Source organism: Euwallacea similis, chromosome 6, assembly GCF_039881205.1.
Source record: "Euwallacea similis isolate ESF13 chromosome 6, ESF131.1, whole genome shotgun sequence".
Classification (NCBI taxonomy): Eukaryota; Metazoa; Arthropoda; class Insecta; order Coleoptera; family Curculionidae; genus Euwallacea; species Euwallacea similis.
Window position 1 is genome coordinate 3,267,740 of NC_089614.1, and position 22,961 is coordinate 3,290,700.

Here is a 22,961-nt window from a genome sequence, read left to right on the forward strand (position 1 = left end):
CGACAAAAATAAAGGAGCGCTTTGAATTTTCACACAGAAAATGGGTCCATAATTGACGGAAATTTATCGAAGAAAATTTACATTTTCAATTAGCTTATTGGTCATTTATTTTTCAGAAATCAAAATGCCAAAAGGTAAATCAATTTGGACAAAGCTTAAAAATATGATAGTCAATGCCTTTTTGGAGGAAAAGAACCTGACTGCCATTTCTAGGCAGTTCGCCAATATAAAATTACTAATATTCCTAAGGAATTTTATGTATTTTCTGCCGTAAAAACGGTTCTCACATTAAATTTATTTTCTAATCGTTTAATTTGGTCCAATATACCTGCTATACTTAACATTTGCATATGATATAAAAAGGTTTGTAATAGAACTATATTTTATTTTTGCCTATTTTCATCCTTTTTTAGTAGTTATTTTGAAAAGCTCATAGTGTGAAAAATCAACATAAACCTATTAGAAACCTTAAAGAATAGAAAATTTGATATACCCTTTATTTTTTGCAGTTTTTAAGATCCAATAGCCATAGCATAGAATTCACAGAATTTTCGGGTCCTTGGAAGAAAAGTAATCTAAACTGACATTTTTATTCTTTCCAGATCTATTGTGTTTTTGATAAAGTTTTTGAGAATATTTGTCAGTTTTTAGTCACAAGACTTTCTATAAGGTTTTCGACGAAATTTTAGACATTATTCTGAGTTCTTTCGCAATTTTTATTTCTGGTTCAATTTTCAAAGGATTATTATAATTTTTTTTGTCCTGCATCTGTATGGAAGAATACTGTTAAAGGCTGGTGTGTAATTCTGAGTCATAAAATTCTTTGAAATTTAAACTATCAAATCCCAAATACCTACGAACAGAAACAATAATTCCTGGGGTATCCGTTCAGCAATATTTAATAAAGTATTCGCCCTTTATTTTTTAAAATTTCACTCGAAATATGTTATTAAAATTTTACAACTTTTTTATATCATACAAAGCAGGTATATCAGACCCAAAAAGACAATTAGTAAAATAAATTCAAAAAATGAAAATAAACACATAACAATACCTTATACAAAATTTGTTGCAAATATGATAAATTTTGTATTAGCGAAACCTTTACACTTTTAAAAGCAAAATTAAATAACGCTAAAATTATATTAGAAACTCAAAATTTCATGGGTCAAATATACATATATGTATGTATATGCCAGCACGCCTTTGATAGTCGTCACGGAATTAAATAGAACCGTGGAATCTTTATCAAAGAAGCGTAAAATCGAAAAAAGCGCATATATATTTCTTAACAAAAACCCATATGCGGTATCTTATTCAGTAAGCAAAGATAATACTTCAGTGGCTATTTTTGAACAAACACTCCAACACGAAAAAAAACGAAACACTAACAAATACCATTTAGAGTAATCAAGAACACAGATAATGTTCTAAAAAAACACAGGTTGGTTATCTTAATTTGAGGTAAAAACACTTACCTCAAATCACCCTTTTAAAATGATGACATGACTCACATCAAAAACTGTCGTTTCTTAACGATTGGGACGAGGAACTTTAAGAGTGTTTTACGTATTTCATATTTTATACTCTTTAATTCTGTTATTTTCAGTTTTTATAATAACTTTTTTCTGGGTTCTGAAGACGGTTGCAAACTTATCACCAATATGTTACCAAAGGTTTTCGTCCGAGCCGTCAGTAAAAGGTGAATGTTATTCCCAATAAGTTTTAACTGAGAATAGGGCGCGATTTCACCACTACAATCCCTACTTGAGTGTGAGGTATTGTTTCCACATAGAATAAAAGAAAAAACTATAATTCTTCAACGATTAAAAAGAGGAATTTTGGAGTGTTTCATATATATGTATGTATCTGGACTGTCAATATGTGGAGGGTGAATACCTCCCATACATTTTAGAGAACTGTTAGTTTTCGTTTTTCCACTAATTTTCCTAGATTCTGAAAACAGTGACAGACTTGTCATCGAAATTAGTCCACCGCTCCAACAACTTCTAATTGTGTGTGAGGCAATTTTCTCAAAATAATAAATTAAAAAATTACTAAACCGTGTTCAGATTGCTACAATATTTCTTCAGGTAATACCTAAATCTCTTTATTCTTTTTGAGCACACAATATATGTATGTTTTATTCAATGTTTGTTACCATCAAATATCCAATTGTTTGACGATCGCAACTATCATCGATATTACAAAGCAACATACCAATCTCAAATAAAGAAATTTCAATTCATGCTCAATTAAACTCGGATTCTTGATTACTGTGCTCTGTTACATGTTCATTTGCCGCATTTTACACATACAAACGTTTTCATGGGCCACGGTATATGTAATTTTTGCAATTAGTTCTTGCTTGAGTTTACAATCGACGAATAAAAATAAATGGTTGGGGAGTGGATTATGCAAGGCAGCAGTTGGCAAACAAACCCCTAAAATCTTAATTAATTAGTTACCGAACAGAACAAAGGGCAAAAACGAACGAAAGAAATCGACTTAGGGAGAATCTATGGCCTGGTAAGTTATGAATATCAATAAATTGTCTTTCCTCGGGAACTGCCTCTGTCGTCCCGGTATTATAATTAAAAAATCCAATATTCACTAAAAGAATATTTTTGCACTCATATTTCATCCGGTTTTTATCTTCGTCATAAATAAACGACCCTAATAATTAAAACTTTTTTCTCGCGTTGGACTGGCCTTACAAAAAGATGTAATGGGACAATGTTACGCTTAGCACTGTTTTAGAATGTAAGGTGGCCAACCAGAGGCGTTAAATGAGGAATAATGTTTTTGAAAGATCAGAGTTTGTATTCCTAAGTTGCGTTCAACTTAATTAAGCTGTAACCAAGTCTTAATTAAAATGAGACACCACTAATGTTCCAGGAAATCGGGTAAAATTTACGAGACATAAATTGCCGACCTCCGCCCCTGGTCAATGGTTTTCGCGTCGAAAAAGGACATTTAATTCGGGCATAATCAACACTTTTTGCCTTCGCGCTAATACGGAGATAGATTAAAAAATAACACTTTTATTTTTGGGCAATGGGGCCCTTATCTTTAAGCCGGCTCTTGTGCCCTCAAAAGGGGCCAAAATCAGCAGGTGGCGAGTGTTCTTTAAAAAACAAATTTGACAAGCGATCCTGCAGTTAAAGACAACTTTAGTGTTTACAAGTTTATTTATACAAATTACTAAGCCAGGGGTAAAGTGTCTTAGTTAATTAGCGGTACAAAGGTTAATGCCTGGCCCGTTTACTCGGCATTTAAATCCTTCGTCTAGTCGGATAGATGTTGTAGCTGGATCATCCCCATGGGTTAATCGCAAACTACCTACCTAATTTGCATTTGTTCTTGTTTGTTCGCCGGTTTTGAATGACTCTCAAGACGTACAACGCGGCATCACGTTAATTTTCTCAGTTACATGTTTATGCCGACTCGACTCGCGGAACAACCCTTTTACATCGCGATTTGTTACTTTAATTTCATTCAGATTCCCCTCCACGACAAAGCCACCCTTCTCTGCTTATTCCCAGGCAAATTCTTTATTTGTTTTGGTTTATTACTCATACAGGGTTGCTCGCGTTGTTCATCTCGGGCCATCGAACCAGTTTTTTAATTTCTACTAGGCCAGAGAGAAAAAAGGTAATTCCCCACCATATGCTAATACGCCAATATGTTAAATGGTATGCTAATTTTCCTTCTATGCATGTAGTAATAATCTAAATTTATAAATTGTTATAGGGCTTATATTCAACATATCCAGGTATTAAATATTTATCTACAGGGCGGTACATAATCGAAGTGGCTAATCGAATTGATGGCACACTGGTGTGAGAAACATGTTGGGTGTCGTACTTAGGTGAACATGGGTCCAAGAATGATTAGTTTTCAAATTGCGAAGTGTTCATTCAAAACTTATTAAGTATAAAAAGAATACGTTTTCGAAAAACACGTACCCACGTATCATTAAGTATATCTTAACAAATGAGCCTTATACACCTATTTTAGTTTTACACAAATGAAAACATCATAATACTTTCTTTTCGCTTATCGAAGTCAACCCTTTAGTGCCCGATGGTATTTAAAAGTATTGATGTTATTTTCAGCCACTACTCTGTAATTTCATCACATTTCGACCGCTCTAACATGTCAGTACTTGCAGGGGATACATGTCACATGGGATTGATGCACATGCGTGAAATTATATTTCCATCTGTTATTATTATTGGTTTAAAAGTTGTACTGTGTGCATTGTATCATGGGTGTGAAATTCGGGTTAGTTGAATTTTCATAAACTTTTATTTATTTATATATTTTATATGACAATATTTTTATTATAAGAATTTTATTTTGCGTTATTTAATTTTTAGTGAAAGGTATGTATTTTATTTGGTTTAAATTTTTAAAATAAACTTATAAGTACTCTTTTTTTCAAATATGTAAAAAAGGATGTAAAATGTGTTTATCGCGTTTCTTTTGACAATAATAAATGAAACAAATAATGATACAAATCAGTTTTTTGTTCTTACATTCAGATTTGGGCATTAAAGAGTTAATGTGCATCAAGAATTTATGCCCAACAGTACATCGTCCCATAACATATACGCAAAACATACTAACGATTTACTAAAATTAAATTGTGCGTGTGATGCAATGTAGTTAAAATGGAGGTTGCCGCCGCGGCCTTCATATAATATATTTGTACAATATTTTGGGAAAATTTAAAAAATCGATTAAAATGGCGCTGACATGCACATACAAAATTTCCTTACGACATTAACTCTGGATAAAATCAATGGTAAATTTTTCCCTTCATGCTTATATAATATACTCGTGCTAGTGTGAACCCACGCTAGTGTAAACAATAGTGTGTACAGGCAAATTATTGACATAATATTTCCAACACAAGTGTGAATTGTTGATAACTTCGAACAATTTGTTTCAATCTACAGAAACGTATATTTTACAGCGAAACATGTAAAAATTTGTTTTTTGTGTAAGAATTTCCTTTACCTAACCCTGAAGAAAATCCTATACATATTGCGTCTCGATTGGGATATTTTGCATGTTAAGCGTTATGTCACTTGTAATGTTAAAATGTAGGGAACTATGCTAGACTTTAGAGGAAATACCAAAGAAGAATGATCTAAAAAGAGAAGAAAAAAAGGATTATTTCTTGAGCGACCGTACTAGTTTTAATGTAGCATTAAAAATATATTCATTATTAAATTCTTACATATGTGTAATAAGTGGCAAAATTCATTTATTTGGAGTGTGACTCTTTAGAGTACAATCAAAATAGCAAAAAACAAAAAATTCTTAACCACTTACAATAAATTAAGAGTTATAGACGATCACAACAAAGGCATGATCATTACACTTTTGTCTAAAAAGTTTACAGTTGCAAAATCAACTATTTGTTTGATTAACAATAAACAGGAAAAAAATATGAAGGCAGTGAACTAGAGCATTAAACTCAATAAAATAACTAAACGCACTTTGAAAATGGCGGAATATCCAAAAATGAGGAAACTGTAATTTCCTCGATCTCTAAAGAATTTCCCTAGTCCGCACAAAAATTCCAAAAATGTTTATTCCAAAGATAAATAAAGTAAAAAATTAAAAATAATATTCATATAGTTAGAAGTGATTTTTTTTAATTGAAAAATTTTAAAAAATTCAGGAACTTTAGCAACATGTACTGCTCCTTATAGACGATGCTCTCTCTCATCTTTTAGCAAAAAACTTCAAAACCGAAGATGACGCTATATTTGTTATATTTATATCTCGAAATTTTACACCATTATTATAGCCTCTAAATCAGAATGTCTTGAGATTAACTATATTGTATTATAGAAAGAAGTTATGAAGCCATTTGGTCGCCAAAAGTAAGAATATAGGTGACGCACTAATAAGCTTAAGTCCTAAATGCTGTAATTCATTTGCATCGCGCCTGGGAGCAGTTAAATTCTTCTGTTATTGAAAAATGTTGGCGTCGAATTTTTAATAAAAATGATATAGATGAAGATGATCTACTTTTGTCAAGAATTTGAGAAATTATACTCAGCGAAAGCTTAGAATTGAGAGTTAAAGAAACCATTGAATTACTCAGTATTATCGAACTGGTAAATTTAACCATACATAGACATTTTCGTAATAAATGATAAAATTAAAATTTTTAAGGTGCGTAATCAATAGGGTAATCAATGTTGAACAATGGAATAAAAATAGCATTGTGAATACTACTAGTCTTAGAGTAGACCAAGATGTTATTGAAAATCCAGAAAATACCGACTTAGAATATGACATTTTTGAAGAATTAAAGAAAACGATTTCTATTCCAGAAGTTCTAGGAGTGTTAAAAGTCGTCTCACTATGTTCGGAGCAAAATTATATTAGTATTAATAACAGGTAAAACTTTCTCAATATTCAAGACTGTCCCTACCGTTTGTCTTGCGCACTCACTGAAAGCAGCAAAAGCAGCAACTTTATTATTTTAACGGCCTATAGAATAGTAGGAGTGAGCCAAATAAGCAACCGAATTGCGAATACATACAAAATGTAGCAAAATGTAGATAAAAAGAATTCTACAACTCAAAAGCATTGCTTTGGTTCGTCTAGATGAAAGTGTCAAAACCAATTGAACTTTGTCGTATGATCGGGTACTATCACGCAGTATCTTGTTATGACGCAGTGTTACGTTACCAACTTCTATTGCATGTCTGTGCATGCCTTAACGATTACGACTCAATTAATACGTCTCAGACGAATGAGAAAATTATACTAGGTATATATCTCTAAAACTGTAGAAGCTATGGAGAAAAAATACTTAATCGGGGAGTACCTTAAACCATTGCGGTACGTTGTTAAATTTCGAAAATTGAATGACGGACAAATGCCGATACTACATTTTTGGCTGTTTTTCATGGAACTTTTTATATACTATTTACACAAAATACGAATAAGGTGAATTTCGCTGACGAGCCCCTCTTGTATTTCGATCCCTGATCAAAACTTTTCTAAAAATTAAATGCTTCTAATGTCTTAACAACTCTATCTTCAAACCCAATTTTGAAACTACTCCCTCGATCGCACGATCACTATAATGAATGATGCTATATGTAACTTGGGGCATTAATAAACTTTTTGCCCCGGAATGCAATTAATTCATTGCCGATTCGAGTCGAAAGGGCAAAGTTAAATTAAACGTAAACATGCATCGAATCAACACGAAACCCTCAACAAAATCTGTAAATCAAAAAAACGGTTTAGCATATTAACGCAGCCCCTATGCCGAAAAGTCGGACCAAGAAAAAACGTATTACACTGCAAAATAAACGCACAACAATATTTTGGGGCTTTTGCAACGGCGATGAATATTTACGAACATCCCAAATGGGTTTTTTATTTCTGAACGTTCCAATCCGCTTTGTTTATTTACCATAACTGTAACTCAATACATGCCATTTTGAGTTTAAAAACAATTGTTGACCGAAGACATTAGCCCTAAAAACAACTCAGATGGGGAAAGATTTTTGTTGACCTCCCTTCAGCCTATTTTTAGCCCCCAAATAGTACTGTTGTAGGTAAAAACCGAATGCAGGGTTGAAACACCGAGAGTAATAGATTCGAGGAACCGGAAAACAATTCCGGAAAGTTTCCTTTTCCTTAGCTCCTGAAGTATGACCCAGGAATTAATCAATACCACTGTTTTTCTTTCCGAATCGCAATCAATCAAGTCGCGAATAATGCTTTAAAGCAATGGCACAATACTTTGGTCTTTGAGTTTGCTTATAAAATCCATCCGGAATACTGTTTTTATCCTTCGCAATATCAGTTTCAAACTTTTGTGTTACGAATCGCTATTTCGCTGAAACTCTTCGAACCGTCTAAATGGCATAGAAGAGTATTGGATTTGTTTTGTTTCTACACAGGCGCCCTGTTAAATTTCTTCCAAATACTCAAAAAATGTGCTTTATTGAGACCTCATTGTTTATTGTAAATATGATCTTTTGTGTTCAGTCATTATATCTTTTAGTTTTTTGAGAATAACGCCTCACACACCAGTAACGGTTGCTGTAGCTGTGGAATTATACGCTATTCTGAGTAGCAATACAAACATTCCATATACAGTGGCCCATGAAAATGTCTGTATTTCTAAAAAGCAACAAATGGGCATGATGGGAAAAATAATCAAAAAAACAACTTTAATTGAATATGAATTGTCATTTGTGTATTTGAGGCTGATATGTTTTGCTTTCTACAATCAGTGAAGGTTAACTTTTGAAAACAATGAAAACATTTAGGTCTTATTTCGAGAAATATTGCTACAATATGAACAAAATTTTAGTAATTTTTTCTTATATTATATTTGGGACTCATGCCTTACATACAATAGGAGTCGTTGGAGCGGTGACATTACACATTATTTTCAGTTAAAAACTAACTGAGAATAATATCTTCTGTGTATTAAGGACTCACATGAGCCCCCGTGTTAATATTTCAGTGTTAAATTCATCACCGTTTTTAGAACTTAAGAAAAAATAATAGAAAAAAACAAAAATAAACAATAAACTATAATGTATGAGAGGAGAATATTTAAAACGTGCAAAATACTCTAAAATTTCTTTTTTCAATTATTGAAGAATGAAATTTTTTTTTATGTAAGTCATGCTATCATTCCGAAAGGTTGATTTGTGGGAACTACTTGGTATTTAATCATTGTACGTATTTTAACCTGTGTTTTTAACACATTATTATGTGTGCTGGTAATTACTTTAAACATTTGTTAGTTTTTTTTGTGTATTCCAGGTGGAGTTCAAGTAAGTAACCAAATTTTATCCATACTTACTGAACAAAATGTCACATATTGATTTTTGATTTGGAAAACATTTTTTTTTAATTGGTTTTTTGGTTTGATTTTACACCTCTTTGATAACGGTTTCTTGGTAACAATGCAAGCATGATTCCATTTAATTTTCTGACCAATATCACCGGCATGCTAACACCTATTTAACCTATGAAATTTTTTATTTTTAATGTAGTTCTGGTATTCTTTAATTTTCTTTTTAAGGGTTTAAATGTTTTGTCAATATAAAATTTTTCAGCTTCGCCAGGAATTTTATATATTACATTTTTTGTTAACTCATTTTCATTTTTATGTTTCTATTTTGGTAGGTTTCCAACGTTCTATCTTTCCTGTCCTAACAACTGTGCTAACATTCAATTTGTTTTTTAATTGATTTTTATATACCTGCTATGCATGATGTAAAGAAGCTTGGAATAAATTAATTTTGATTTTGTCACATTATAAGCTGTTTGAAATTGTGAAAACATTTACCTATAAAATTGCAATGATAATTGATTTCAAATAAAACATTTTTTATTTATGTCTTTTCAACATTGAAATTTTGTTAATTGCATATTCGCTTTGCCCGATCATATAGACATTTTACAATTCCCTTTTTTGCCATGATTAACTGGCTGGAGTTATAATTTAAGTAACAGTCTGTGGAAGTTGGCGTTTGATAAACACTTGTTCCAACCTTTGTTAATCTTTTTGGTTAAAATATCTAAAAAAGGAAGCTTTTTATGTTATTCTTTCTGAATTGTAAATTTTATATCAGGTTCTTTCGAATTTTAATGATTGAAAAAGTTATCTAAATGATAGCTATGATGCTCCTATATTGAAAAATCGTCATCATTATATCTCCACCAAACTTAACATTTAAATTATAATTATCAACGTGATTAAATTCAAAATTTTCTATGCAAAAATTACTAAGTATGTGAGACAATGGGGCTCCCATTGCCACCCTTGGCGTTTGCTGATAATCATTTTGATATAAAAAATAAACCGCTAATAACTTCATGCTAGTGTTTATGTTTAATTTAATGTGTTCTCCAATATTGACGTCATTTTCAAGTTTATTTTTTAAAATTGAAATGTTTTATCAACTGTAGCATTTGCTAATTAACTAGAAACGCCAAAATTTGTCGGTGTGATTTGCGTCTAATATTTTAATGTTTATAAAAAATTATTACAATTTTTAATTCAAGAGTCTGATTTTCCTAGTCATGCATTTAGGATATTAAACAAAAATCTGGACAGTAGATGTGTGAGTGAGTTTATACTACTAATATATTCACTTCTCATATACTTTTGTTTACCGTTTATTTTCATTTTTTATGTTTATTTTTGAGTAGAAGATTTTGATAGTGTTTCACATAGTTTACACTCCGATATTTTGTACACTTTAGTAGTTATTTTTCGTTTGTATAATAATTTTTTCCAAGATTTTGAAGACGATGACAGAGTTATCGCTGAAACGTTAACAACAACGTTCGTCCGAGCCCTTAATAAAAGGTGAATATTTTTTCTGAGTTAGTTTTAACTCAGAATAGTGCGCAATTCTACCGCTCCCCTGTTGGTGTGTGAGGTGTGCTTCCCAAAAATAAAAGAAATTAAGCATTATTTATTACCAGTTAGAAACTAATAAATTAATTTGACTTTAGAAAACTTTTTTATTATCAAAAAATTCGTGGCTACGCTACTGCCAAAGCCAATGCTAGCTAGCCGGAAATTGCAGTAGAAATCGTTAAGAATCGGATTCCCTATATAACATTAGATATTTATTATGGAAGCTGTTGTTTCCTTCCTTAACCAGCAGTTTTTATGTTCCCTTAATTTTTCCTCTCCCCATGCCTTTTTCGGACATCTCTAGATAGTTTTGTTTACCCTTGCACCGCCTCAATAAATAAGGAGCTCCGCTCTTATTTCCGTCTGACTTTAAATGTTCAAACGGCATTTCCACATTTCATTAGTCTTGCAGTTCATCACTGGGAGGGTGGCAGCCCGTTTCCATCCACCTCCCCCGTAAATTTACCTGTGTACTTCGTTACGTCAAATGGGCTCAGGGTGACGGAAGAGACGACAAAATTATGGACTCTTCGTACGTGCATCTCGCAGTTAATGTTCAACTGTTTCTCGCGTTTTGACTTCAACCACCCCCATCTCTTCTTATTAAATCCCGGATGTGTTCTCTTGGTAATCGACTTGTCATGTTTTGACATCAATTTACGATTAAGGTCAAGCAGGTTTTTAGGTGAGATTTTCCGTTCTAAAATCTCGCCTCATTATTAAATAAAGATTGCTCCAACTCGTGGTGTTTAAGTGGTAACGACTCCCCTAATTCCAGAATATGAGGAGGTAATTAACAAAACACAAAGTTTTGTTTTGGGGAACGAGTCCCAAGATGTCTCCCGACAATAATTAAGGTGGGGCAATTAAATATTCATCTACACCGTGGAAGTTAACAAACTTGAAAATGCAAGACGTGCCGCGACGCAATTCAATATCTATATGCCGGTCTGGCGTCAAAATTTATCTGTTCTGCCAGTTTCAGTAGTAGATAGGGATAGAGATAGAGACGTCTTTTTTCATTGCCAGTTAGTTCAGGTGAGTAGTTAGTGCCCGTTTCTCCTTAATCTTCATCTCCTCTTCTTAATTAAAAATTATAATAACCCACGTGATCAACCAATCTAAGCAACACTTATACTATATCTATATAATTAAGAAATTAGTCATCACGATAGGTCACACAAAAAATATTTGTAGATAAACACATCTCCCCATTACAGTGAGTTAAAGCTGTCGATGTATGGCAAAAGATCAAATAAATTCAATTCAATCAAATTTCCTTAGCGTCTTTTGTCAGCGGCGGCTTTCTACTTTTCCTGCTATTTTCATCAGATACAGTTTCTTCAACTTCAATAATATCCTGAGATTCCATTTTACCACAAACTTTCAAGCGTTCAAAAGTAATGGCAACTACCTTACTCGCAAGTACTACTTGCATAAAATTGTGCATTCTAATAAAAAAAAAACATATTTATTAAAGTATTTAATTAAAAAAATACATAAGAAAGACATTGCATTGAAATTTTATATTAATATGAGAAATTTAAAAATTTGCATTACTTTGAACTGCTGTACGTTTTGTGGACCATCATAGACGTGTTTTCCTGCTTGCAATTCATAGGTTTTTGTGTGACCTATCGTAATGACTAATTTCTTCACTGTTAAGGTATAGTATAGTTGATGTTTTTGCTAGACGAATGCCGACGACGTTTTAATGCTATGAACTGTACGATGTGTTTTGATCAAACTGGTAAATGACAAAAGTATTTAAATTATCGGAACTGCTGGAACTTCGAAATGCATAATGCAGATTTCTAGTTAATATTTTAAGTTAAATATATCCGAAAATAGAAAAGATATTTGAATGAGATATGATGTTTGAAGTATATAAGGGCTTACTGCCCGTTGTAAGCGTAGGATAATCTATTTCTTTTAATATAATTTCAAAAATCTTACTATTAACGTTAAGAACTAATTTGGGAATAAATAAAAACGGAAAACTTCTAATAGGCAATAAAGCTTCGACAAGAAAATAAATTAGGGCCTTGGACGAAAGAAACAAATCAGCCCCTAAGTAGTTTCGTTGGGTCTCTGCCCGGGGGTTTCCGACGTTAAAGTGGTTAAAAGGGCATTATTATTTTATAAATAGGTATCTTGTAAATTTATATCGACGTTCGAGGAATGTAAAGTCAATGTTTAAGGGTGCCCCTCTGCTATTTAAGCTGCTTTCTATGCAACGTCTGTCCCTCATGGTCGCATCAATGGGGTGAAAAGAACGATATTTCGAAACAGCATTTTGTGTTTGGAAATTTTCATTTGATCCGTCGTTCTAAACGGGGTCAGGGAGAAACCAGCAAGAAAATGCAATGCATCGAACGTATGTCCGAGGGTTGAAAGTCGTGGCATTGTTGGGGGACAATTCGCATCCAGATAAGTCGAACCGTGGTCAGTCGCGCGCTATCGCTTCACAGTCCATTTAGCCTATCCAGAATCGTTCCGGACTTGGAACAATACAGGCACGATGCACGCAAGTGACCACCCAAATTGACCGTTTGCCGCCCGGACGCCTTATCTGCCAAGAAGTCATTATTCCGATGACAAAGGATGGACCGAGTCATTTCTCACCGCGAAATTATGGCCAGTATAGCGCGGCCCTACGGGATTTTTCTTTGTGATGTCTTATTATTTCATAGAGAGTTTTAAAGAAAGTTCATAAAACTTAGGCCATTGGCGTCGGAACTTTAAGAAAAGACGGAAACTTCAAGCCTTGAAGATGGTGTAATGTATAGGGTGACCCAAGCATTCTTCTACTGGTTGATAAAATTCCATAGAACTGTCAATTTCTCTCTCTCTCTCTCTCTCTCTCTTTTGCGGCTTGTACTTGTAAAGTAATTACCTCATTTTATTGGCAATAAAATTCATTCAATTCGCAATAACAAAAGAGAATTAGTATCATAGAGCCGGTAATTCGAACCAATTATAGATATAGGCTAAGCTTGAATAAAGTATGGACTGGCGAATGACAGATGGCAAACAAGCAAATTATTTTAACAGAAAACTGGTCATCCGGACTCTCGATTGTTGGTTTTACAAAATCGCATAATTATTTTAAAATAGCGCGATCCTATTTAGAGTGCTCTCCTGTTATTTGCCATATGTTAAAAAAGTAAACAAGCCCATCTGATGCCATTTATTGCGTGCACTGCTCTGCATCATTTTGATATAATCTATTGACTGTCGTAATGAAGTACTTGCTCTAGATTATTTTTAAAATTAATACCACTTTTCTGTTTGTTCAGGTTAGTTCTGATTGTTACCGTTTTTTTCGTTAATAGATAAAAACCTTGCCGAGCACTTCAGAAACTACTCGACCAATGTTTGCTCCAGTTTAAAGTGCCATGCAAATTAAGTGAAATGCTTCCATTCTGTTCTTTACGCATACTTTTTAAATCTAATTTGTTACTAGAACCCTAATTAAAACCTATACCGTCCTCGGAAATCATTTAATTAACGCGTCCACATCAAACACATATCTAGGTTCCACAAAATAAAAAATAAACTCGAATAAGTACTTCTGTAGCTACTCGTACGGATTATGTTGAAGACAGTTTCAAATAAATTGTTTTATGTAAATTCGTGGAGCTCTATCGTGAAAGCAAGAAAGGAGCTTTCCTCTTAGGCCTATTTCCCCCTTCGCAAGAACTTTCTAACAAGTAGTTGTATATCCGGTCTTAAGATTTACAGCAACCCCTTTAGAGCGGCGGATAATAAAATAATTTATCAATAAGAGCACTACTTCACACTGAATTTTTATTGGGAAGGGACTGGTCCAATTTGTCAAATTTCAAAATTAAAATTTAAGGTGTCTTTTGCGGAAATAATTATTTGTACTGAAACAATATACAGTATGTAAATGGTTAGCAAGAAAACTAAAAACGATTCAATATATAACTTTTTTTAAGGTCTCCATCCCTGCTTGAACATTCTCTTATCACCGTTGAATTCGATATTTTGTTCTACCAATAAATATAACATTTTATTAGATCTTTGCCGCATACCTAGATACAATTGAACGTTTTCATACTTATTATTTGGACACGTTATATATCTGGCTTAAATTAATTAATGAGTATAGGTATCAATAATATAGTTTCAATAATAAAATAAGCAACTCTGAATATCACCACCACATAAAATTGTACAGAACCGAGATTTCGGAAATGACAGGAGGTACAGATTGGCTAAATAGTAATAAAGCAGTGTAATTTATAAACCAACAAAATGACACTCAGAGCGGAATTTTAATTATTAAAAATGGATTTTTACAAGTTTTTGCTTATAGCTGCTTTTTCCATAATCGATTTAATGGTTTTAATCTGGTCCTGATATTTTATAATGCGTTTGGTTTAAACATATTTTTAGTTCTTTATCGAAAACATCATTTTAAGTATAAATGTGCCCAGTCCCAAACTTCTAGGTGACTATTCGATTTTTGGAAACTATGGGAGGTACATAGTTGGTTACATTGTGGTAATGTTGCGCAATTACCCTTTCAATCAAATTCAGTTTTGAAATTAGGAAAGTAATTCCTGAGGTATTTAAAAAAATGCAATATTTTTAACATCGTTATATCAAATATGGTATATATCATATACCATGTATGGAAATAAATTAAAACTAAAACTTTGTCATTGTTATATCAAAAGATGCAATTAGATGCGATATGCGACGTTTTGACTTCATTCTTCTATCAGCAACTTTATTATTCTTGTTTTAAACACACATATACATTTTTTAGCAGTTTTGGTTTACGTTGTTTCCTGAAGCCAATTAACTATAAGACGTAAAGAAAATAAATGATTTCAAACCAGTTTCTACATAAGTATGCCTTCCTTTATCTAACTCATCGTTTTATGAAACCAGTCTCAATGAGAATAAAATAACATTGTCTTCGAACTTCTTAACGTATTTCATTTATTATTAAAGTCATAGAAAATGTAAAAAGTTACTGTTATTGTCTAATAATAAGTTTTATTATTAGCTATTTATGTGCCCAGTTAGGAAATGCATGGGATTCTGCGGAAACAACCAAAGGAGGTCCCGCAATGTGACACACGTTGCAGAAAATAACATATTCTAATGAGGTACATACACGAATAGCCAATTTTGCTATATGATAAAAAATCAAAAGAAAAAGCAGATATTTTGATTCATTCAAGTTATGCCCGAAATCGGTAGTACTAACAGTTAGCATTATTGTGATTATTGAGACGGTGAACTGGATTTTTATAGTCTTGATTTCGTTATTCTCCGTTCGAATTCTCCGTTAAAGTCTCGGTTTTGTATACAGAAAACAAGACCCAGACCTACATAATATCATTCTTAGTAGGTAGTAAACTCAGTCTCGCACACCCAAACCGAGGTGAAGGAAGTCCTAGGTTCGGTCTCGAAACAGAAGTTAAAGTTTCTGTCTCGATCTAGGCCTCGGTTTCGTACAATACTGAAATTTATACCGAAACTGGTTTTGTAATCCCGCGAAACTCTACGTTCGTTAAATATGTAAGTTAATAAATAAAGGCACCTTCTTTCATTATGTAACTATTTACGAAAAGAATCATTCTTCTACGAAAACCATCATCCTATTTTATATCTGTAAATAGTTTTATATCCACTAACAATAAAAATAAAATAATTATCCATCTTTTTGCAATTTTAAGCTTTCAAAATACAATATGTTAGACAAAAAAATATGAAAAAGCGAGAATTAGTGTGCATGATGGAGACATATTAGTTTATTCTTTTAACAGAATCCAAATAAAAATATACTTATTGGTAAAAAAATTAGTGATGAAGGTTGAATCATCGGATATCGAAACAAATTGTATGAATTTGATTGAAGAGGTAATTTTGAATCTTTACCATAATTTCATCGACTTAGTATCCTCTCTAGTTTTTGAGATCCTAGTGATCATGCGGACTTTTCTCAAACGTATTAAATTAACTAAACTATTGGAATTTACTAAAAATGTTTTAATTATAAATTAAAATTGGATAACCAACTAGATAAATAGTAATAATTACATCAAAAAGTAACAACTAAACTTAATTGAGTTTAATTATTTTTTGATGCACTCTATGTAAACTAGTATACTGCATTTAATCAAAATAGTGTAAGGCTGTTCAAACATTTAAAAAAATACATTTGTTAAATCATCTTTGAAACAATTAACCGCGAAAATTAAGCAATTTTGCAGATAGGTAAAATGAATTAAATCAGTCTATTTCACATCAGAAATTAGTCGTATCTTATTGTCCATCCAATTCTTTGAGACCCTTTACTATATGTATAACAATCGATAAATACGAAAAACCTTACATTTTGATAGGCGTTTAATTGTGAAGAGTACACGTTTCAATCAATTTTTTTTAACTTAAAAAATAAGTGGTTAAACACAAAATAAAAAAATATCTAATTGATGATGGTTCATTGGAGACGAAACGTCGAATAAATTTTCTTCTTATTTAATAATGTTTCCCCTATCATTTCCGAGACTCCTCATATTAGAAATATTATGACATACTATTAGCAATTTGAATCAGTTTCAGAAACTGCTCCTAGGCATCATAAACTAATGTAAACAATGAAGAAAAGCATGAAGAAATGTTTAAGGAGTTAAATGAAATGGGTAATTAAGACAAACATTCGGAGGACACATTCGAAGTTGTGTATGAGGACGGAGGACAATAAGGGAGAGTTCGGGAATTAATTAAATTGGAGGAGGGATTTGCAGGAGTCTTAACACCTCTCTGCGATATATATGGGTTCTATGTGCGGCACCCCAATAATCTATTCCCATAAGCACATTGAAATATTAAACACGTTCTTATCTTAATTGCTATTTGCAGATTATTTATGTAGTTTGGTCAGAAAAGCATTAGTTCGGAGCTATATTGTCGCGGAGCGGCGTCTTAAGGTGCCGAGATATCCCACCGGAATATATTAGGAAATACCTTCGGTGTCACTTCTTAGATAGTTTCCTTCCAATAACTAAAGGGTGTACTTTACATAACGTTATAAATTACGACTGGAATATTTCATTTTGCTAACTGAACGTGAGACCTATTATCCTTTATTGCTTGCCTCCACCTTTCGTCCATTTAACTACCTCATAACTTTATCCGGAATGCGTTTTTACTACTTATATACTAGGTCCAAGGTTCGGTCACGTTGTTTCATAAAATCTCAACAATAATGTAAATTCTGGCGGCGACAGTGGAAATGGGTGCTACACATGACGCAGAAAATATGTAAAGCTTATATAAATTGTCCCCGAAGAGCGAGGGCGCAGCACTGCCATTTCGGGGACAGCTTTTAAGCAAGAAAAACACCGGCAACAGAAAAAGCAAATGTCCCGTGTCGTAGAATATCAATAATATGTAGATCCGGCCTTGATAACTGAAATAAAGTAAGGACCGAAAAGGGGGCTCTAGGGGCCTATTAGTAGCCCGGCTCGATTGGAACTCGACGTGCCTTACACCTAAATCCATGTTGACTCGCTAACAATCCCGACAGTCCATACAAATGCGACGACATTAACCTAACGTATGGGGGCTGTTATGCTATCCCCATCCACATAACGTCCGATATGTGGCTGATATTTCACTACACCTTCTCTATTGAGACAATCGAGAGTCAAGGGAAAGTTTTTATCCTAAGCCATAACTTTAGGTAGCCCCTAAACTACCTCTAGATTTCAAATTTCTGTAATAGCTGCCCACATCATTAAGGGATCATAATTAGAAATATCCTTATAGTAACACATACAAAGAGCCAAGGAATCTTCAAACATATTGCGGTAAGCAGAAATCTGCATATAAAGTTAAAAAATATTTATTTGATAGCTAGATGTGGAGTCCGTCCCGAATTTATCTAGACCCTTTTGAACTACCCTGTATCGTAGTAAAGACAGCTTTTCCAACCATGACCTTTTTGCCTAAAACTAATTTTTCTAGTATGTTCAGGGGCCAAGTTAAATAACGTCTAAATAGAGTTAAGATGTACCCTGTAGATGAAACGTTTGAGAACTTGTATTTTAAATATCTTTGAGATGTTTATTGCTGGGGAAGAAACTTCTCAAGAAACAAAAAATATGTGAAAATATTTTGCCACCAATTTTCAGAACTATAATAAACACGCCGCACATGAGACTCTTTATAAAATATTTGAACTACCTAGAAAACCTTTTGAAAATAATGTTAGGAAATCATGAAGCTTGAATTGTGCTAACGCACGGAAAATTAAAATCTTTAAACATTTTAAAATTTATAATTAATTTTAGAAGACAATAAAATTCCTATCCACAGAATCAAATAAAATTTATAATTAAAGGCTCTACAAAAGATCAATATGTAGTATTCCAAAATTTCCCTGTAAGCAAGAAATTTCAAGTCCAGAATTCAAAGTCTTGTATAAATATGAAAATTTGCAAATGAAAAAGTGATTATACTCCCAGTAGAATGAAAACAATGTTTTTTATAATGTATATTTAGCTCACTCAAGGGCAAAATAATATAAAAACTTAAATGAAAGTAGCTGGATGTAATAAAATTTATGTAGGAACGTGTAAGCTGCCAACTGGTGATTTGTTTATTTCCGTCTAAATGAGAAAGCGCACGCAATAATTAACTCGTAGCTGTTAATGCTCCTAAATACCAGTTAAGTGATACTGGGTTGGGAAAGGCAAATCTGTTTGAAAACCTCCCGCCGACACGGATTCACGTGCTACGTAAACAGGGGTCTGTTTATCGAGAAACAAGAATGGTGTGTTAAAAACAAACACGACAAAACTAATTATCTAAGTCCAAACAAGGAAAATTTTTGAAATACTCAATCAAACGTCAGCAATTTATTCAGAAATCCAAATACCTCGGCACAATTAAAAATTTGTCAATTAAAAACGAGCGGTGCATGGTGAGCTTGCAGAAGCATCTTTGCGCTGAATCTGTGGGCGGTGGGAGGAGCAGTTGGAGATGCAAAGACGTCCTCCTTGGAGGCGGCTGCATCGTCCCCCCTTTACTCCTCAATGCGCCGCCGCCCCTCACCTGCCCCACATTAAAAAACATAACTCTTTGACAGTGTTGCCAGTCCAACCCCCCTCCCCCTTTATACCCCCAATTACTAATTTTTCCATAATGCAATTCCAGCTAGTTAATAGGATAAATCTGGAAACAATGTCCCCTGCTAAATAAATTTCAATAAAGGAATGCGTCTCATATTGCACGGGATTATGACAGTTCTTAAGTGGTAATTGGTGGCAACAATGGTAAATTGGCGCACATAAGAAGGGCAACAATAAGAGGTGCGGGAGAGAAAAGAAGTGCAGAAGTGCATGTTGCCAAAGTTACCTGGATGGGCCTCCAGCGGGGCTCCAGCATGGAGAAGATGCGGCGGATTTGTGGCACGTGGTCGACGTGACCGAAATCGGGTAGAGAGACACGGCCGGGAATTCACGCCGGTTGATATTAGACTGTGGACAACAGCCGCCAAAACGGCGGCTTCTCTACAAGGCGGCGGCGCACTTTATCTCCTTATCGTTATAGGTTCGCTTCACAAATGTTTATTGTTAACAACAAAATCTAAAGCCCTCTTAAGGCTCAAGTTCTAATTACGCTACAGCCAGTTGCCCTTCTGTTTTCCCAAAATTCCATGTTTGCTTTTGACAGTAAACTTGGGCGACATTACTAATCTTGACAATAGATTAACCGCTTATGCCGCCGCTTCTTTGTAAATAGATTTAACATGAAGGTAATTGGGTTTGACCGCACAACAAGAATGAGAAAGATATATAAAGCAGGCAATACATCGTAGTAGTAGGTATAGGAATATCAAACTGGTTAATTTATATCTTATTGGCAATTAAAGGCGTAAGCATTAAAAAAGTTAATTCTACACCTTCACACCTACAGAAAATATTGAGATTTTTAATGTGTTGTCTTTCGATACAATCGACTAATATGAAATTTAAATTGAACCTGTATACCTCAATTAAAGTTCTGAGACCTTGAAAATGCCGTTTGAAGAACGTTTAAAGTCGAGAAAATAAAAATCAAAATGATTCCATATCTTAAAATCTTAAATTAATTTTGCAATACGATTTATGTAGCTTGCATATGGTGAGTCAGCTTATACTAGCAGAACTCTGGCATTCAATAGAGAACCTTATTTTTTAGCAAATAAGTCATTTAAGCAGGTCGGAAAACTCTTCGAGTCTGACATACAAAGATAAATTTAAAGTTTTGTATTAGTGTTTGCAATATAGGTCCTATAGTTTTTGAGACAATTCAATTCAATTTTTAGTATAGCTTTTATACGGTGGCTAGTAAGTTTTGGCATGTCAAAATTATTTTTAAATCTATAGGATGATAATATTTCGGGAATTAAACTCCTTTTTAACATCTGAAACTTTTTTGTGATACAACTTATTTTTAATGCTCTCCTGCTCTATTTAGGCACTTGAATGTTTTCTATGATTTTTTCTAAAATAACACAGATGCGGAAAATTGAACAAAGAATATTTTTGAAAATAGATAGTTTAGTAGCGCACCACAACAAAATTCTAAATGGTCAAAAAGGGGCTTGGCAATTATTTAAACAATGTTTCTAATTGTTCCTGAGGAATTGGCTTTCGAATTTGGAAGGTGGCAAAAAGGAATTTTTGAGCTACTGTTTTTCGGTTTCTCCACTGATATCAATTATAGTCCTATACTGAACCTGGGTATCAGTATATATTACTAATTCTAGTTGCGAATATGGTTACATTCATTGTGCCCTCGTCTATATTCGCCAAAAACACCTTTGGGCTACTAATAAGAAGAAAAAGAAATAAATGACTGAATTAATCAAAACTTTGGAACACAGTTTTTGTAGTAAGGCCATGGCATCAGTCAAATCTAACAAATTTTGTCAAATATTCTGTGTGCTAACAATGCAGCTAGATACCCAATTTCGGTGTGATACGCAATTTCTAAGATTAATTTAGAAAGTTGGACGTAAGTAAAACTCGTTCCTATTGCTACAAGAAAATTTAAATTAAAAAATAAACGAAAAGAACGGAACTCTTAGGGGATTTTCGCGAGAATTTTAAAATTTTGATGTGCCAGTCATCATTGTATCACAAATTTTGATTGTTGGTTAAGAGCTTGCATTTTTGGACAAATCTATTTTGAGGCTCTTCCAAATTTAGAAAAAAAGATGTAATTTTCTCATTATTTTGAAAAGTGAGGAGATATTACAACCTGACAACTCCGTTTATGCAGAGTTTATAGAACTCATCGAAACTATTAATTTTATGAAATTCTTTACTACATTTGACCCACGAATAGCCGAGATATCGACGATTAAAGTTTCAAGAGTGGCAGAAACTAGGTACCATTCCCCTTGGGAAAGTTCAGGTTGACGGGCCGTGTTTCATTCCGATCCATTGATTTCTATGTTATTTTAGGTCAAGAGCCTTATAAATGCATTTCAAGGCACTCAAAAAACGTGTGACTTACAAATATACTCTTCGCTAAGATTAAGATTCATAACTTCAAAACGTATGACTCACCATTATTTGATAATTGGTTTTCTGTACCGGAACATCACTCACACTCAGATCACAAACACTAATCTACTGTCAAGATCACCGTCTTTCAGGTGCCATTTTAAAAATATTAAAATCATTCGCTATTTATTTTTTGATCAAAACAACATCATTATCTCCCAACCAATGAAACTTTCGATAGGTCTCCCTGCTTCGTCGGCTCCTGCGCCGATTTTGGGGAAAAATGAAAAATAACACTTCACTGGACAAAGGAACTTGAAGGTGATTAATTAGTTTCTGTTTATGGATTGTTTGTCGGTTGTAAATACCACCCCTTAACCTGGGATTGACCAAATATATCTTGATTCGTAGTGGTATATGATAGTTAAGTGAATGTATGTCGCATTTTTTAGAGGCAATTGCATTCAATGCTAGGAAAATCGATGCTCTATATTCCAACTGTTGCCCTATATAAGTGCACCGTCATTGTTATGATGCTTTCATTTGGGGGAGCGGGCTCTATTACATGGGGGACCAGATGGCTTGCCATCTCCCAAGGTTAAACAGTTAATGGAATATTTTACTCTTTTCAAACATGACTGTATATTTCGCTTTATTCTAAAACTATACAGTAAAATTTACTAAGAAGGAACGCAGACAGAAAATTTTCATGTAACTGGTGTATCATCGCCCATTCTACATAATTCAGAGCAAACATATGAAGCAAACAGACGTCGAAAATTACAAAAACAAATTAATTCAAAGGAAGACGCATCCTTTGTGTATTTAGGCGGACCAAAATTCAAAATGGATTAGCGGCAATTTTTAATGTGCAAATAAATCTTGTGGAGTATGAGTTTTCTTTTTGACCGTATACGGACGGTCGGAATGAACGTAGGGGTAAAGAAAGGCAAATGCGGGATGCGTGTTTAGACGAGATAACTGGC

At 33.5% G+C, this 22,961-nt stretch overlaps 2 protein-coding genes across 5 annotated transcripts in view; both read right to left on the reverse strand.

The window, feature by feature from the left end:
- The window catches only part of LOC136409723 (uncharacterized), a 159,378-nt gene extending 139,440 nt beyond the window's left edge, over window positions 1-19,938 (reverse strand). For all 4 annotated transcript variants that reach the window (XM_066391421.1, XM_066391423.1, XM_066391422.1 and 1 more), the window contains exon 1: window positions 19,838-19,938. In XM_066391421.1, coding sequence (XP_066247518.1) covers window positions 19,838-19,867 — 30 coding nt within the window. In that variant the 5' untranslated portion in view covers window positions 19,868-19,938. The remainder of the gene's footprint in view (window positions 1-19,837) is intronic.
- The window catches only part of sosie, a 99,238-nt gene continuing 88,012 nt past the window's right edge, over window positions 11,736-22,961 (reverse strand). Inside the window, exon 5 of the transcript XR_010752198.1 lies at window positions 11,736-11,748. The gene's annotated coding sequence lies outside the window, so the exon portion shown is untranslated. The remainder of the gene's footprint in view (window positions 11,749-22,961) is intronic.